The sequence below is a fragment of the Argentina silus genome (assembly GCF_951799395.1).
Source record: "Argentina silus genome assembly, chromosome: 10".
NCBI lineage: Eukaryota > Metazoa > Chordata > Actinopteri > Argentiniformes > Argentinidae > Argentina > Argentina silus.
Window position 1 is genome coordinate 12,442,931 of NC_139664.1, and position 18,346 is coordinate 12,461,276.

At 43.3% G+C, this 18,346-nt stretch overlaps 1 protein-coding gene across 1 annotated transcript in view; it reads right to left on the reverse strand.

Moving 5' to 3' along the window:
- The window catches only part of grb10b (growth factor receptor-bound protein 10b), a 50,744-nt gene that overhangs the window by 12,797 nt on the left and 19,601 nt on the right, over positions 1 to 18,346 (reverse strand). The window contains exons 4-5 of the mRNA XM_083678813.1: positions 9,686 to 9,884; positions 8,358 to 8,499 (exon numbers count right to left, since the gene is read on the reverse strand). Of these exons, the coding sequence (XP_083534939.1) occupies positions 8,358 to 8,499; positions 9,686 to 9,884 (341 nt within the window). The remainder of the gene's footprint in view (positions 1 to 8,357; positions 8,500 to 9,685; positions 9,885 to 18,346) is intronic.

Below are 18,346 nucleotides of genomic sequence, written 5' to 3' on the forward strand. Positions count from 1 at the left end.
GAGAGATAGAGAGAGAGAAGGAGAGACAGAGGGTGTGTATCTGTGTGTGTGTGTGTGTGAGAGATTGTGTGAGAGAGAGTGAAAGAGAAAGAGCAAGAGCAAGAAAGAGAAAGAAGAAAGAGAAAGAATAAGAAAGACAGGGAAAAAAGAGTGAGACAAAAAAAGTCTGCTGGGTTAGTAGAACGTGTACTTTGCATCCTACTGTATCGAGCCTCCCAGCTGTCACGGCAGCCACACCCCTTCCCTCATTGACTTATCGCTACGTCACAGAGTCATTCAGTGGGGAAAACCCCATGTCACATGCCCAACATGCTCTACAACAGGGCCTGCAACTCCTGCCAGCAGCAACAGTTCTAATGTGGAAAGAATGAGACAGGGTAAAATACTGCCAATATTCTGTGGAACTGACAGTACACTTCTTAAAAAAATATCGCTTATTATATGCTGCATTTTATAATATCATCATCAACCTGATAAGAGATGGACAATCAGACACTGCAAGCTTCCTTGACCTACTTCAGTTGTGTGTGTGTGTGTGTGTGTGTTAGAATGAGAGAGAGAGAGAGAGAGAAAGAGAGAGAGAGAGAGAACGAGAGAGAAAGAGGGAGCGCACTGGGTTGTCTTCCTGTTCTCCAAACACTACTCTCATTGAGTCCTGTGGGCCTCCCAGATGACTCAGGACTTATTGCTTTGTGATGTAATCCCCCAGGGATAGCTGAGAGCCCCACGAAACACAGCAGCAATGTCACTTCTCCTCAGCCAATCTCATCATCAAAACACATAGGAAATGGATGAAATGTCACTGCTTTCTCAAAACAACCTTTTAAAGTAATGGTCAGTCTTTCAATCAATAGGAGAGGGGCACGCTCCAATACATTAAAAATACACAACACAATTACATCAGCAAGTGTTAGAAACACAAGATTACTGGTTGCAGTCCTCCATAGCCTCTTAAGAATGATTAACCACAATGTCTAACATTGGCTGCAGTAAAATCAATAGGGATGTCACACACAAGGCTCCACTACTTTGATCCCATTCATGAAGAGGGAAGTAATAGTGAAATAATGCCGTATAGACGGGAAAACAAGAAACAGAAACACTGTAAATCAGACTTAATGAAGATGGCTTTAGCTCTCCAGTAAATACCTCCCACCTCAGTGCTGGGTAGGCTGGCCCATCCTGACGTGTTTGGTCCAGTACTTCCTCTGTATGGAAACATATGATCATGTCTCTATATGATATACACTTCATATACTGCACTAAGTCTCAGAGCCTCACATTGTAGCTAAGTAGTGGAACAAATGCAACATCTCCAAGTCTTATAAGGAAAACCTGATTCAAATCAGGCCAACATTTCAAAGAAGAACTTGCCTGATCCCAACTGCTTCTCTATGCTCTATTATCTCACTCAGTTATTAAAAACAAAAAGTGGCTCCCAAAAAGAGCAACCATTGATGAACTGAACTGAGTTAGCTTGCCAGTGTCCTCGCCTCTACTCCCCCCCCCCCCCCCCCCTCCTGTTAACAAGTACCTCTTTAATGAATCCAACTGTATCGGTGCTGTGTGGTCTGTGTTGTATCGGGCATTGACGTACTCTAATGAGATTGTGAGACAAAACCTGAATGAATAAAGACAATCAGTTTTCAGAGAGGCGATGTCCTGAGCCTACCTCTGCTGCTGGCTGGGGAGTGCTGGTTTGAATTGCTCTAAAGAGAGCGCTATGTAAACTTTGCTGACTCATGAGGTGGACATGAACTGGTCCTTGTTGTCTAATTATCATGTCAAATTAAGCTTCCAAAGGAGCTTAACCAGGCACACTGCAGCACTATGGCCAAGGAGAGAATGGGATTGCGATGCACATTTACAATCAATACACACGTCACGTGCACCGTATTCTAAACAAAGAGCATGTGTATGCAACAGTGACGCAATAAGTAAAGAAATAACAAACACATTTTTTTGAAAGCCCAAAATATTTAGGCTTTTTGAAGGTTTAGAGTGCTCTATTCAAATGTAGCAGTACATTCTGTGGATGCTGCACCACACGAGTGACAGGAAAACAACACTTAAGGTGGCTGATGATCAAAAGTAGGCCTAAACAACAACAAATCTCTCCTCCCATACAAAGATATGTTGCAGACTTTGTGGATGAACTAATGCCATACTGCGGTTTCTTCTAGGCCACAGTGACTACTCATCCTCATAGACCTCACACACGCTAACCACCCAGCTCATGGCTAAAGCTCCACCATACCCCATTGATAACCATAGGAGTACAAAGCACCCATGTCAAAAGACTCTCAGTCCATTTGGCGCCAAGAGCATGACTAAAACGAGTCTCGGGTCAAACAATGAGTGAGTTTGTCGACTGTACAACTATTTTAAGTTCTCTCTGATGACATCAGTCAAGTGCATCAAATATGCAGAATAACTTGAATTGTTAACACTTAAACTCCAAATCCTCTATTGAGGAATGCACAAAAAAATCATGCGATCCTATTCCTGTAGAATCACAGCACGAGCAAAAGAGCCTCAGTGTCTAGGGCCTATATATAGATCAAATGAGCATGATCCATCAGTATGCATTCCTCAGGCAAAATCCCCCCAAGCCCATATTTCTCTCTGCCACACACATCGGCTCTAACAATCCGCTTTGAATGGCCAAGTTCTTTCCCTGTGGCTACCTACTGAGATCAAACCAAAGAGGAGCTAAATATTTCCCCAACAGGAGCGACTGGTTAATTGCACAGCAGGGGCTGAACAGCGCCCTTTCAGACCACTGCAGATCATTGTCTGTTTGGGATTTGCCATTGGACACTCACAAAGGATGACATCATTACAAAGTGTGTAATGAATCATTACGTTTTGACCACACAATCAATTCAGCACAAGCTGCACTGTATGTGCACTATTCGCCAATCCCTGGCCACCCAATCTTCACGGGTCCATTCCCAAGTTTGCATCTGAGAGAGGGTGTAGCATAGCCAGTTAGCTATTAGCATACAGGGAACAAACCCAGATCAAATACCTTTAATAATTGACGGTTGAAACTGTGCGTATGTGCAAACAGGCACAACACCAATATAAAGTTATTTTTCTCAAAGCTAGAGACATGACTTGCTTGATAACAACCTAGGCATTGTTAAAGTGCAGATAGCTTAGCCAAGTTATTAATGAATAAAACATATTTTTGATGACCAAATGCGACACTGTCCCATTGCCTTTCAGTCAAAAAACACACAGCTTTGTCTGCATAGCGTCAGATTTCACCCGGGACGGAAGAAGGGGTGGAGTTGAGCCTCTTGTTCCGCATATCCCTCTCTGCCTGGACACAATGGAACCCTGCCTTTCTCCCACAGAGGAGGTACACAAGAGCTCAGCAGCAGGCTAATTTCATTAAGGTGAACTATAGGAGAGGTGAGCTGAGCTCAAGTGAAGCTCACTCAATAGTACAACAAAAAAGGAAAAAAAGAAAGAAAATTATAAACATTTCATAAACACAGTCATTGGGCTTGGATTGGGAGACTCAGATGCACCCATTAGTAAAAAGGACAGCAAGGCAGATAGCTAGAGAGTGATTTCAAACGTGACAGCTGTACATTCTGTCCCAGTATAATGAGGCTTTTCTGGGGAGAAGCCAAGATCAGGCCCCATTCCAGAGGCTCTGTATTTCTCTGGACATAATTACAGCTCTTTGAATTAAGCTAGTTGTCTGTCTTCATTTCCTCCAATGGTTGCCTTTTAAAAAAGGAACTTGTTAGAGATCATTAGAACTTTTATGCTGAGGGGCATAGTTGCTTCTCTTGCTTTTTTTCTTTCATTTTTTCCCTTTCTGCCCTTTTCCTTTTTTACAGTAAGCACTTCTCATGTGTTGCCTCTTGTTTATTTCTTCCACTCATAGCCTCCCTCTGTCTTTCTCTCACTCGCTCTCTCACTTTATCTCTCTTCCTCTTTCATTTCTTTCCCCCTCTCTTTTCCTCTTCCCTCTCAGTGAACAGCACCACTTGAGAGAAATCTGAGCTGTCCTACTTTCCTGTGTGAGAGAGAGGTTGACCTGCCCTCTTCTGAGAGGCCTGCAGTGGAGTGGAGTATTCCATGCAGTCTCCATGACCTACATGAGTCCAGCTCTGCCTGCCACTGAGACGCTCAGGCCAGATGAACAGCTTGCAGCAACACATTGCACCCCTTGTGAAGCCTCCATGATAGACACAGAGGGTCACGTCACATTCCCTCCAGTGAAGTCTGCAATGATGATGAATCAACTGTGCTTATTTTGCGCTTTCAATATAAATACAATTTTTTTTTTACACTGTATGATGTACTGGCACTAAAATATGGCCCATCCAACTTTGGGATCCATGGTTTTATGGTTGTCATTGACATGATCTATTTCTGTGTCAATGGTCTATTGCTGTTTACACACAAACAATTAAAATACTATACTGTGAATAACACATTCATTTCCTAAAGAGGGTGAAAATGATCATCTTACATAATTAATATAACCGACTTGGGTCATCGTGTACTGACCGTGACAAGCCCACAGAGCTCTACAATGAGGACAGTCTGGGATTCACATTTGCTAGAGTGATGAACAGGCCTAGACTAAGTGGGTGAAAGTTCTAGCTTGTAACTGTACCCACCTGTTAAAGCACTCGCTGTCTGTTCCATGCTATCAGTTAAGTAAGCATGACATGGCTAAGCAGATCATTTAGCACACTCAAAATAGGAGGTGCAAAACACAGTGGAAATACAATGAACAGATGGGGCAATTTCCAGCCCTCATTTGCTTAATGAAAAGAGCTGCAACAACTGCGATGGGATTCAGAATGAAAAAAATACAACCTTCATGTCAGTCTCACAGATATGCCTATTGTTTGGTCAGTAGGCTTATATCACACCTAGAGGTCAACATGGCCTGTGTCTACCGGTTTGACCTCATCAGCTCAGAGAAAATAGGGACGTGACTCAGGCTGACCTGGGGGGCCTCAGCACTCTCCCAATGGGGAACCAGATTAACATGTTTTAGAACGAGCCTGTCCTTACATCATGGCATTTAGCCCATAGCATCTCCCAGGTCCCCACAACTTTAAAAGGGCAAGGCCTAGTGATTAAACTTCGGTTCAGTCCCAGATCTTTGACACTGGTGCACTGGCCAAGTAATCCTAGCAGGTTGAGGCTTGCTCAGTAAGTGGAGGGATAAATATGGCTTGACACATGAGATGTTCCAGACTAAACCTCAAACTGGCGTGCCTCCAACAAGCATTTGTTAACAACAGAGTTGCAATTTGTATCCCAAGAGTTGAATGGTGCAAATCCAGTTTGCTAGCGGCACGTATGTATGTGCACAGGGACACGTACACACATACACACGTGCACATGTACACACATACACACGTGCGCACACACAGACTTAAGACCTGCATATACTGTTCACCTCTGCCACAAAAGGCCATCAGTTAAAAAGCGAGGGGATGAGATCAGATAATGGACTAAAGCAGCCACTTGAGGCAGAACCTCCTCGGCAATGTGCATGTGTATAAGATTGAACCCAAACAACTATCTTTTAGGATTGAAAGGGATCTAGTGAGAACCAGCTGAAAGTCATACAAGGCAGTAAGAGAGGAATTTTATCTTTCAGCGCAGAGAAGGACAGTGCTGAGAGAAGAAGAGAGGGAGAGAGCTTCTATGACTGATTCCATGTAATCTTCATTCTGGAACATTCTTTGGGAAGAAACAATAAGCACGCACCCAGGCTAAGAACAATTACCAGCAGTGATTACATGATGCTAACACAGCCCACTGTGGGATGTGTTTTGTGTGGTTTAAGACCCAGTTAAAAAGACTCCCACTACAAGTGAGCCAGCATATTTCTGGCACTGGTCACTTTGATCTTGAATGCTCCAGAACACATCAAAATGAGGCTGCGTTCCAATGCAATTAACCCAATAGCTCCAACATCAGCAAAATATAAATGTTTTATTTACAGTGGAAAAAACTGACCTTTGACCCAAACAGCATTCCAGAGCAGCCAAAAGGAGTGCCATGCTGTGAGGTGACAGAATGCTGCTCATCATCGCCTGTCTACATCTACGCTGAGTTACTGTGGCATTGCTGAACAGCCTCACATAGTCACTGCCTCCCTAAAAACGGATATTCAAATGTTGCCAAGCACAACAGTGTAGAACACTGCTGTTAAACAAATCAAGGAGAGTATAATTTCGAGTAGTGATACTTTACCTCTATATCCTCAACCAAATGGATAATTTACCAAATGATAATCTACCGACATGTTAATTGGCAACTACATTTCACTGGCACCAAATCTTAAAACAGTGCGGACAAAAGCGATTGAGACTCTCCCTTTGCAGTGTCCACTTTGCTTGCTATGCCACCAATGTCTGATGCTGTGTTCTATTCCAAGCCTCTTACCTCACCCTGTGTAAATATGGATCAACACATTACAGTGAGCTCAGATGCTATTAAACATATTGCTCATCCCGAAACTCCTGCTCCTCTCTGAGTGCGTGTCAGTTCCTGAGTTCACAAAAAGCTTTAAATGGATTAAAAGTTGCACACAAGGGGCGGAGACCTGAGCCTGTGTCAGTCACCCAGTTGACGGAAGCACAAGGAGAGTAAAGACAGGTTGGCATGACAGTGCAATTTACCCTGCAAAAGGCACAGTTACATCACATGTGGCGGTGGTGGTGTGCTAAGACTTAACCCTGATGGTGTGGGCGGTAAGCCAATGTGACTGCTGATGGATGTCCTTGGAGAGTACTGTGAGAGGCAGTTACGTGGGTGCATCCTGCTTCTTTGGACTGATGACTTACTGCAGACAACACTATGAGTGCACGCATGCGGACACGCACGCACACACAACCAGCCTCTAGCCATACAACTCAGATCAGCACACCTCCCCTTACCACAAAGAAGAATGGTGCGCCCAGATCGGTGAAAGACCCTTGTACGTCACTAAGGACTGGGTGTCCAGAATAGATCAGATAAACCTGCAGCATCAGGATCAGTGAGTCCACACTAGCCAAGAACCTCCAACTGCAGATCTGTACACTGAACAGTAGAAGACTATACACCTCTCAGGCCAGTAAGGCCAGTCAGCATTGTTCCGTAAGGAACAGGCAGTTATTTGTTAGCATTCCCCTTTAAGTGTGGGGTGAGAGCTGGGTACTGAGTGATGGAGGCAAATGAAAATCATATGGCCATGTGTAACAGATTGAGCAGTGATCCCTGACAACCCGGCCAGCCGGCTGCGCAGTGTTCACGTGCCTCCCGTGCGGGGGCTGGGAAGAGGAATGGGAGCCTGTCAGAAAGCGCCCGGAGGTCGGAAAAATTCTGTAAACAGCAAACTTCTCACCAGCCAGCCAGGGAGGCAGGTCGGCGTGCAGGCAGCAGGCAGGCAGACATCTGCACTCCTCCAGTGGGTCTGATGGAGACATTGCAGGGCTCATCTCCAGCCCCCTCCAGAACCCTAAACCCCCAGCCTCTAACACTGACCCCCAGCTGGTAGTATCTTCAGCCCCCTCTAGAACACCCAACCCCCAGCCTTTAACATCTCCAGAACCCGACCACCAGCCTCCAATATCTCCAGACCCCTCTAGAACCTCGACCCTCAACCTCCCAGCCTTTAACATCTCCCATTCTTCCAAAGCTATTCAGTAACATGTGTCTTCATTGCAACAGTTTAGTGATCCAATCAAAACCCCAATATTCTATACTTTTCTATATTCCTGCTTTACAACTGCATCTTTTTATCAATTTCCATAACAGCTGCATGATGTTGCAAGCCAATGCTAAATACATGGTGGTTTTCCTTCACCCACATCCTTGTATAGGTTATAGCCAAATGGTACTGGCCTACTGGCTCTGATCAACAGTGCAATAAATGTCAAAAGGAGGATTAGCAAGGCAATTTATGATAGAAATATCCATCCCATTTTACGGTAATCTCTGGACTGTTACGGTAACGCGTGAAACTCCAGATGAACATGATTAAGAGTGACTTGCTCTTCCAGGAAAATAAGCCACAGCCTCTCCATCTCTTTCAACTCAAAATGCCATCACATGGCGGGCCAAAGAGAGATCTGCTGTACGTTAGCCCGGTAGTAGATGACTAATGGCAAGGAAGATGGATGTACAGGAAGTACTGGGAACGAACACTTCAAATGGACTTTGAAGATGCTTTGCTTAGAAACTCTGTCACTTCTGGACCCCACACTCTTTTTATGGCCTTGTAAGCCAATATGATTGCAAATAGACCAAATCTTTTCACAACATTGAGGTTGAGGTAGGTTGGTAAGGTAAGCTGGTGCAGTAAGAAGTGAAGGGTCTCTTACGTATATGCCTGAGGGCTGACACTGAGGTAAGGACCCAGGGCTGAGGACCGGGGAGCTGGCTGGACTGCAGAGCTCAGGGAAGGGGTTAGGGATGGCCGGCAGAGAGGACGTCCGTAGCTGCTGCTCCTCTTCCTGCAGTCTCCTGAAGAAGGCAACAGGCTTATTAATGCACAGACAGAGAGACAGACTGACAGGCAGAAGGACAGACAGACCTACAGACACATTAACAAGCAGCTTTATCACTTAAAAAACTCTTGTAAAGCAGTTGAATAAAAACATGAAGACGAGCCTCCTGAATAAAACAGCAATAATCCATGGGTTCATGGATAATAATTCATGGGTTCACAGCAAGAGTGACTGAGGCTCACTCCCATCTCTCTCTGATTACGGCTCTGTGAACTGATTCATTCTGCCAGAGGAAATCGCCACCATTGAGGACTGGGCAGCTACTAATTACGTGCAATATTCATCAAACCACTGTTTTGAGTGAGTGCCCTTTTCATGACGACCTGCATGAGCAACAACCATTCACTGTCAACCATAAACAGGTTTTCTTTGTCAACTGACTGCTATATGAACTGCCGCTACCATTAGCATTTCTCCACACTTTCTCTAACCTTGGCAGATGAAAAAGGAGAGGCGTTTGATGTAGTCACATCTAAGCAAGAGCAGAGTGTTATCTGGAGGTCATAAGTGAATAATAAACTCAGTGTGAATCCAAGAGAGAGAATGCACCGATACATGTCATTTCACTGAAGTACCAATCCTCCAGAGACCCAACATAATGGCTGCCTCAACACTGACAGACCGGTTAAGACTAAGATTTTAATAAATGCCTAAGGAGAGCAGGCCTTCCTCACAACTTATGGAAACGATCTCCACTCAGTGCTGGGAATTAAAGGGAATTTCAACTGTATCATCCCCTCTGCTATGCTAGGGGAAGTGACAGGTAGAGAGAGGGTCACACAGAGGCTGCCGATTATAATGAGCTGAAATGAGCACATATACCTCTGGTAAAATCACAAAGAGCAAACTGAGTGCATGGTGCTTCATTTACAGTAGCATTCCAGCGTTTAATGGCGTCTGTGGGCTAATGGAATGGTGACAAAGCTGTGTGTAAGTGTGTGTATGTGTATGAGAGAAAGAGAGAGTGTATGTTTGTGTGTGTAGGATATGAAAGACACACTTACATTTGCATTCGCACTGTATGTAAATGGTGAGCAATAGGTTCATGATGCACAGTGTACACCAGTGCTGTATATGGATGTATGCTTGTTTTTTATGCGCTAAGATCATGGTAGGTGCACTGATGGCTTCGGTGGGCCTACCTGACAGCGAGGATGTGCATGGGCTGGGAGCGACGGAGAGGGCAGGGCTCGGAAATGTGGGGGGGCTGGGCAGTGCGGTGGTGCACCTGGCCGTTCTGCAGGAGGGGGGCCGACTCGGACTGCAGGCTGCATGTGGAGTACAGGCTCTTGAAGGAGGAGTTCATGTCATTCACCAGCGCCTCCAGGTCCACATCATCTTCTGCAAGGGAAGAAGAGCACACAGTCAGACACACAGTCAGACAAATGGACGCTCGGTTCACATGGCCCTGCTTCCCTTCTGTCATCACTCTTTCCCTCTGCCTGCAGTTAGAGATGAGACTCAAGATCTCATCAGAGGATTTGGGCATGCTGCAAGTCTCCAGAAGAGAGTATGAAATCGCAAGAACGAATTGATCCAATAAGATGATGTCAGTTTGATGCATTTTAAGCAATTCTGCTTGTTCATGATGCCATAGGATAACATCCAAGATGCCAAAGTGGCCAGGGTGTGCCAGTACTACCATGTTTGAAACCTTCTTTGAGCTTCTGTTTAATTAATTTCTGATTAATTCAAAATAATCTGGAGCAGATGATAATTCACTTCTCTCCATTCCACACACACAGACACAGACACACACACACACACTCACAAGAACGGCTGATTCAGCTGTTGGAACGCTCCCCTAACTACATGCTAATGTTGTTAGGCCATATCTCTGGGGAGATTTAGAAGGCAAGTCTGAACCTGCCCAACTTTTGCCATCATCACTGTGGCTTCAGGCAAGAAGATGATGCCATCTCATTGGTTAACAGGCAGAGAGAGGTCACACCAACTCAGTGATTCAATGGCAGATGAAAGTTCCATGACATGAGTGACTGGGGCAAATCACCTCTTCATGAGAATCTCTGTTGACATCTGAGAGACAATCATCAGTTGGTATACAGACATTTCTCAAGTTGCCCAGATGACATATTCATTTCCTGTGTGCTTCTTTGCTCCATGACCATACTGCAGTAGCATACGGCACCACTAGATGCTGCCCAACCTCTAATATTGTAAAGGCAGAGCTGCTGGTGGCCATTCTGCACACACATTGTTACCTGGGTTAATTACAAGAACAAAAACAATCAATACTCATCATTGATTTAATGTTTTAGCTGATTGGGGCGGTCCATGATACAACGTGCATCAGAGCGCATTCCATACTGTTTCATTTTAAGAACATTTGGGCATGGAGTTATGCCTGAACACCATGTAGGTGTTCAGGCATATAATGCATCAGGTAATCCAATAGTTACATCAGAGTGAACCTTTAACTTGTCTGAGAGCAGCAAGTGTGATGGCGTCCCTTTAGCCTGCAGAGCCCCAGCTGACATACCTACTGATGGACAGACGGACGGACGGACAGTACATACCAGGGTAGGCTGGTGGAGGCAGACATCGAAAGACAGGCTTATTGTAATACATGCTATGGATTGAAGAATGGTATCAAACACTCTCTCTACCCTTTGATAAACCTTTCCTGAAAACGTGTCAGGTAATCAGCTGTATCACAAGTGACTAATCTGCCAGTATTAATAGAGAGGTAAGCCCCTTCTCCACTTATAGATCCTGGAGAGTTAACGACACACAGCCAAGGAAGGCTGCTACCTCAGGCTGCCTTGGTGAGCCCTATGGGCCGGTGTAGGGCGTCACACCACAGCAGCCACAGGGAGAACAGAGCTGAACGGGCGCAGTTTCCCAAAAGCTTTGTGGCACTAAGATCTTAAGCCCATTGTAGGCTATGGACGAAAGATGATCTTAGTGCCACGAAGGCTTGGGGAAACTCAGCCCAGAGCCGCTGTCTGTGGGGTGCCGCTGGGTGCTGTCAGGACTCAGCCTCTCTCTTACTGAGGGGAGATACTGTCCAACCTGTCCAACTGGTCCCTCAATGGATCAGCTTCCCTCACTCACTCCTGGCCTAGCAGAAGCTTGTCAGGACAAGGGAAAGACGTGAGGAGAGAACTGTTGCACCAATCCCCAGGCCACTGTTCTCCCTCAACCCACTATACCTGCAGCACATTGACTTGGTGACAGACATATATATCTCTTATGTCTGACAGAACACATAGTAATTCTAACATTTACTCTGTACACATCTATCAGAAGCGTGTGTGAAAGACTTGAATAGTCTGCCCCAGGAAATATGCTTGTTATGAGGGTGCAATACAGTATGTATACATGCAATGTGTACATCAAACTCCTGTTAAGTTCTGATGCTTACCCCTGCCCACTGAAGATATACTGTAGACAGACTATTCAGTGCCTCTGGCTAACATTACCATCCAGATACAGTCAATTTAATATAACCCAAAAGGATCATTATTGTGTAAGGCAAGATAATAGATTACAATACTGTCACTGCTTCAGCAAATCCTCTTATAGTATAAGGAGTCACAGATATGTCAGTGGCTGGGCCTAGCAGGAAATTGAACCATCTTACTTAATAAAGAATACTATAAGACAGGTTTTATCTACACTGAGCAGCTGAACTCTCTCTCAGTGTGATGGGATATATGTGACGTATCATAAGTTAAAGTTCCATATCTACTGGATTTAGAGTGCTTTGGCTGTGCACATTATAATATATCCATGCAGACATAGGGATGGGCATATCATTTATACATACTGCTGATGAGAAAATGACTGGGCAATCACAAGGTACTGTAACTGTAACATTATAGAATGGTTTTTGCGATACTGCTAGATAAGATAAGATAACAGAGCTATTTTCAAACATGCCATCTATGCATTTACATATTGTTATAAAACTCAAGAAATGAAGATCCAATCTAATCAAGTTATTTACAATCACAGCAGGCTCAGTCCTGATTATGGCTATCTAATGAATATCAGGTTGTCAACAATTAGACTATGCCTCAATGCACACACACACACACACACACACACACACACACACACACACACACACACACACACACAGGATGGGGGCGAGCAGGAGGGTTGTTTGTCTTTGACACTGTGTTTAGAAAATATAAATTGCACTACTGGGGCTTGGCAGGGGTTTTGGGGACATAAACACCTTTATTTATGCCCGTCAAACAAGCAGTGGTCACAGCAGGCCTGGCCCTACAATATTACAGCCATAAATTAGACGCTCTTAAAATATCAAACAAACACCTTGGGAGCAGACAGCAACCGTTCATCAAGTGCATTTGGCTCTGGAGAACATGGGCAACAACCATAGCCAGAGATGGGATGATCAGCTCCAGAAAAAAGGTTTAGAACCTATGTCTGGAGTTACATGTAAAGAACCAGGGATGGGTTTAGAGACCCATGGTCAGGTCAAGATACTTGTTGGTGTCTGTGTCAGGAATATAAACAGGTTTGGGAGAATAGGCAGTTGACTACGATGATCTACTGATGGTGAAGCAGCTTCCAAGAGCAAGATTCAAAATCAATTTGTATGTGATGCTCTTATGAAGTATAATTACACATAGGCCTAGGCTGTGCTTGGTCTCAGAGACCCCCTCACTATACTATAGGCCAAGTCCTCCTGCCCCTCTGTTCCTCTTTGGGATATCACAGATCCCTGCTAAGGTTAGTGTCTTATTCAGGGCCTGAGGGCTGCTTGTTTGTAAGGGCCTGGTGAGCCATGACTCTGGGACTGGGGGCATAGCACCCTCTGTGTTCCCCCTCTCACAGCATTCCAGCATATAACTCCCAAGCCCAAGCTTCCCTATTGTCTAAATGCTTGTACATATTTGTCAACTGTTAGAGGCAAACAAGACTGGCAATAATCTGCATAAAAACTGTTTCGGATGTTTCTGAAGATTAACGAGCGAGACAACGTCAAAACAAGCCATTATATAAGTACAAGTTCAATATGGCTCAGAAATGTATGCAATGCATTCATTATTATCTTCATATTTCAATTCATTACACGTGTCTTGCCCAAAACCTTTCCTTTCCCAAAGACCTGGTACTACAGACCTCCCAAACTAAGATACAAAAATAAAGCATGTGTAAGACTTTAGAGCATTTACTCTGATGAGGTGCTTGACATAATAATTCAAAAGTGCACTTTTGTAAAAGCAATGTGTTTACCAGCAATGTGTTTACCAGCAATGTGTTTACCACGGTACCCAACCGCCATCCATCTATCCAGCCACTGTCAATTAGCATTCAAATTGGTTGAAAACAAAGGAAAGGAGCTGGGGGTGGGACAGGAGATGGTGGAGCGCCCCTTTGGATGTAGTGGAGCCGGACGAAAGGAACACACAGGCAAATACGGGCTGCAAAACAAGGCCTGCAGAAGCTCACATGTGAAAGGGATCAGTGGAGCCATTCTTTCACAGATACATTCTAAACTGTAAAGCGTGGCTCTCATGTGGAGGGGACAATACCCTGGGTGCCAGTACAGATCCACTGAGAAGCAGGCCCCCCAGAGCGACAGAGTGGGGGGGGGGGGCATTTTGAGATGGGGGAGGGGAGTTAACCACAACAACTTTAGTTGTGGTGTTCATGGTTTGAGTAGTGCTATAGTCTATTGTCTGTCTAATCATCATCATTTTGGTATAATAATCACATGCAAAAATGTGTGGCCATTGTGGTCAGAAATGCCATCCATCAAGCCATTTTAATCAAAGTAATGAGGTGGCGCCTGCTTGAGCAGGTATTGGTATTGTCTGGAGTAATGCAGCTGATAAAAAGCCAAGGAGAAGTGTGCATGCATGAACAGAGTACAGTTAGCAAGAAGAGAACATAAGGGCAGCAGGCAGGGAGGGCGGGAGAGAGGGAAAAAGAGAAGCAAAAATCAAAGCCCAATCAGGATTAGCAGGAGACATGGTTCTTGGGAAACACTTAATCAGTTTAATCAGAGTATTTCATTTACATCACCTACCATAATCTCAAAAGAGCCACCTTCCCCCCGACCACAAGCCCCTTTTCATCTGTGGAATGTGTGTGCTTGGATATAGCTGTCCCAGATTTGATCAAAACCAAGCAGGGCTACGAGCCAGGGCCTAGGACTCTCAACAAAGCATAACTGAAATAACTTTGGGAAAATACTTTTATTTCCAAACTTGAAATACTAGTTAACTTTTCAACCAGAAATGGGATTACTGGAGTGCATTGGTACCATTGATAGGATTTATTACCTAGCAACTGGTGCCAATCTGGGAAGGCTTTGGTGGTCACACCCACATTGCCATCTGGGTCCAGCCATGAGCAAGAGGGTGTGGGAGCAACGTATAGCTGCAGTGGCCAATGGCTATGAGAATCACCTAGCAGGACCATCTACTGTATCACTACTGCAAGTGGACCAAGAGTTTTGTGGTAAGCCAACATATCACCCATGCAACATTAAGAAACACTAACCTTAACTGAAAATGACTGCAAAAAGTAGAAAGTAATGTGAACATATGCGTAAAATATCACTGAGAAAAAGAGAGAAATCAACATCAAGTCTTGGGGGGTAAGAGGGACCTGGGGAAGAATGCCTACCCCTCCCTAGCATGTCTGGATACATCTGGGGTGGGGCCCCTAACCCAAGATCTCTCTCCTCTCCTCTAGGCATCTCCACCATGACATTTCTCCCTATGAAGATCCTTCCTGATCCACACAGAGGACAAGACAGGGGAGCAGCCGTTCATCTCTCCTGCTAATCTCCCACCTGATATTCTCACTGCTTGAACTACATAGGCCTCTGTGGAAATCCTGTAATAACTATTACACCTGTTAACGGACCAATCCCATGACAAACTAACTCTCACCACTGGCATAATTTGCAAGTGAACATCTATGGCGAGATTTAGGCATACCAAAATGTTGACATATTTAGTGTACACTGTTCCTGTAGTGTTACCGGACATCAAGACAACCATCATGTCAATTTATACAGTTCATTTGAAAGCTTGTTGATAAATAATTTAGGCCTTTTTTTTTTTACAGGAAGGTTAAACATTTACTTGAAAACCTATAATATGCTGCAGGATGCCATTTCAACAAAGCCCTGTTGTTCTTTCTTCCTAAGCTACAATGAGGTTTATGACAGAGAAGTACCCTATTAAAATCCCATAAGCACATAAGTGTGGGTTTTGAGGAAAACCCACGCTTGAGTTTCAAGCGTCACAGTGGATTATAGCACTACAAGAATACCATAAAACTGGAAATAAGTTTCAGTCCCTAGAGAGCTTCTAATGTTGTAAACACTGTTACAGGACATGCATTAAATTACACCGTACTTGAAGTGGTCTGTAGAACTTAAAGCAGCTTAATTAAAGTAAGACAAATATTTCTACTGAATACTTTTCTTCTCTTTTTTTTTGAATTTCAGCTTATTTGAAATACAGAAGATCTTCCTAAGTATACACTAATTATCAATTAATAAATTTACTAATTAAGTAATTAATTAATATATTGGAATTACAAAAATGTATTCAATTAATGTTTCTGGAAAAAATAAAAATAAATCTATGTCTAATGCAGAACTGAAGCTTAACTAATAAACCATAGGCTAAACCATTGTTAGAAAGGAAATATAGAGTTCTGCTGTGAAAATTGTTCTGCCTGCTCCATTCATAAGTGAGCTACATCCGGGATTCCTGTGCAGCACTCTCCCCGATACTGAAAAATTACAATGTAATTTCTGCTCCATTTATTTCCATGACAGCACCAAGCTTTCTCATCCACTTCCAGACAGTTCAAAAACCTTAAATCTCATGCTCCGATTATCATGGATGAATTTTGTATAGCACAATTGAGATTGAGAGCTTAATTATAATGGCACCCCGTGTCTTTACAAATCAGCCTTTGAACTGCTGAAATGTTTACAGCGGAAGGGCCCCCAATATAGCCTATATCCCAATCTGAATTTAATGAGCAAGCCCTCTCTGCTGTAAAAGGCGTCTACTTCAACCCCCACCCATATTCGAGCATGCACAAAAACGAAAAGCACACACACACACACACACACACACACACACAGAGACACACAGAGACACACAGAGACACACACACACACACACACACACACACACACACACACACGTTGATTGTACTTGAACTCACTTTACTTAGAATGGTGATAATGTATGCATTCATTAAGCCTTTATATGCATGACATAAAGAGTGATAATGGCCTACGTACATTTATACTGTATAGTCATTCATAAAGGTATTTATTAATACATTATACAATATTGACATTAAACATTATGACATAACAACTCTTATTTTGTCTCAAAAAAAAAAAAAAAAAAAAAAAAAATATATATATATATATATATAAGGCCTTATGAATACACAGCAATATATTGTCCAGTAGGGCCTTATATCACATGTACGGCTGTTTTCACTATTGTATATACACTCATTGTTTGGATGTTACAGTGCAATTATGAAACAGCTATGCAGATGTTGACCTAACCCTATAAGTGATCTATATTCTCATTTTCACCTCTGTCAATGTTACTGTCAATAACACAGTCATTAAACTGATTTGCAGCTGCTGATATCATATCATATTTATTGTGGATGCAGCTTGAATAATAACACTACTATCTCTTTGGGCAGGCATAAGACTAAAGTGTGGCTATGTAGGCTACACCCAGTGGAAGAGGAGGGGGCCGAGGGAGAGGGGGAGACAGGGGTAGAGACCGAGGTCCCAGAGGCAGGGGAGCTAGAGGCTGTGGAGGTTCCTCCAGAGAATAGGGAGAGGGGAGAGCAGCTCCAAGGAGAGAGAAGGGCACAGGTGCAGGTTTGTAAAGTAACTTTGGTGACTTTTGGTCATTATGAAGTCAGTTCTGGCTCTAATGTAATTTACCTAATAATTGTAAGTATTCAGTAAGTATTCAACCTCATGGACTTTTTCTACATTTTGTTGTGTTACAACCTGGCTTTAGTATTTAATTTGGTTTTAATACCCCAAAATGTCAAAGGGAAAATTATTTTTTAGAAATGTTTACAAATTAATAAAAAATGAAAAGCTGAAATGTCTTGAATCAATAAATATTATTCGTCCCCTTTGCTCAAATGCAGAAATGTCTTCAACAAGTTACGCAACATGTTGAATTGCATCCATCTGAGCGCAAGGATAATAGTTAATGAGAAGTTCGGAATTAATATCTTTTTATAGGGTCTCTGCTTTGCAAGGAAAACAATTACATACTTTGTGGATCATGTTGTCACTACAAACTGAGCAAATGGACAAAAGTGCTCAGGAATGCTACCTGAGGCCTGAGGAAGAAGCACAGTCGATGGGACATCATCATCCCAGTCACTACAAAATAGGTCCATATAACCGAGTGGCCAAAATGAATCCCTTAATGAAAAAAAATCTATTTGACATATCTTGCAACAATGAATTCAAGTGATACAGCAAATACAGTGGCTGAAAATGTGTTTAAAAAGCATTAAGTTTAGTGCAAATCCAGCACATGCAATACAGTTTCTGCACCATCCCTTGTGTGAAGAATAGATGGATTACATTTACTATGTTGGTAGTAACAGCCTAATCCACAGATTAATCCAAAAATCACATGAACTATTATCCTTGCACTTATTGAGTAACTTGTTGAAGATATTTTTGCATTTCAGCAGTGTCATAGCAAAGTGGGTAATTGACCCAAGACATTTCAGCTTTTCATTTTTAATTAATTTGTAAACATTAAAAAAAAACA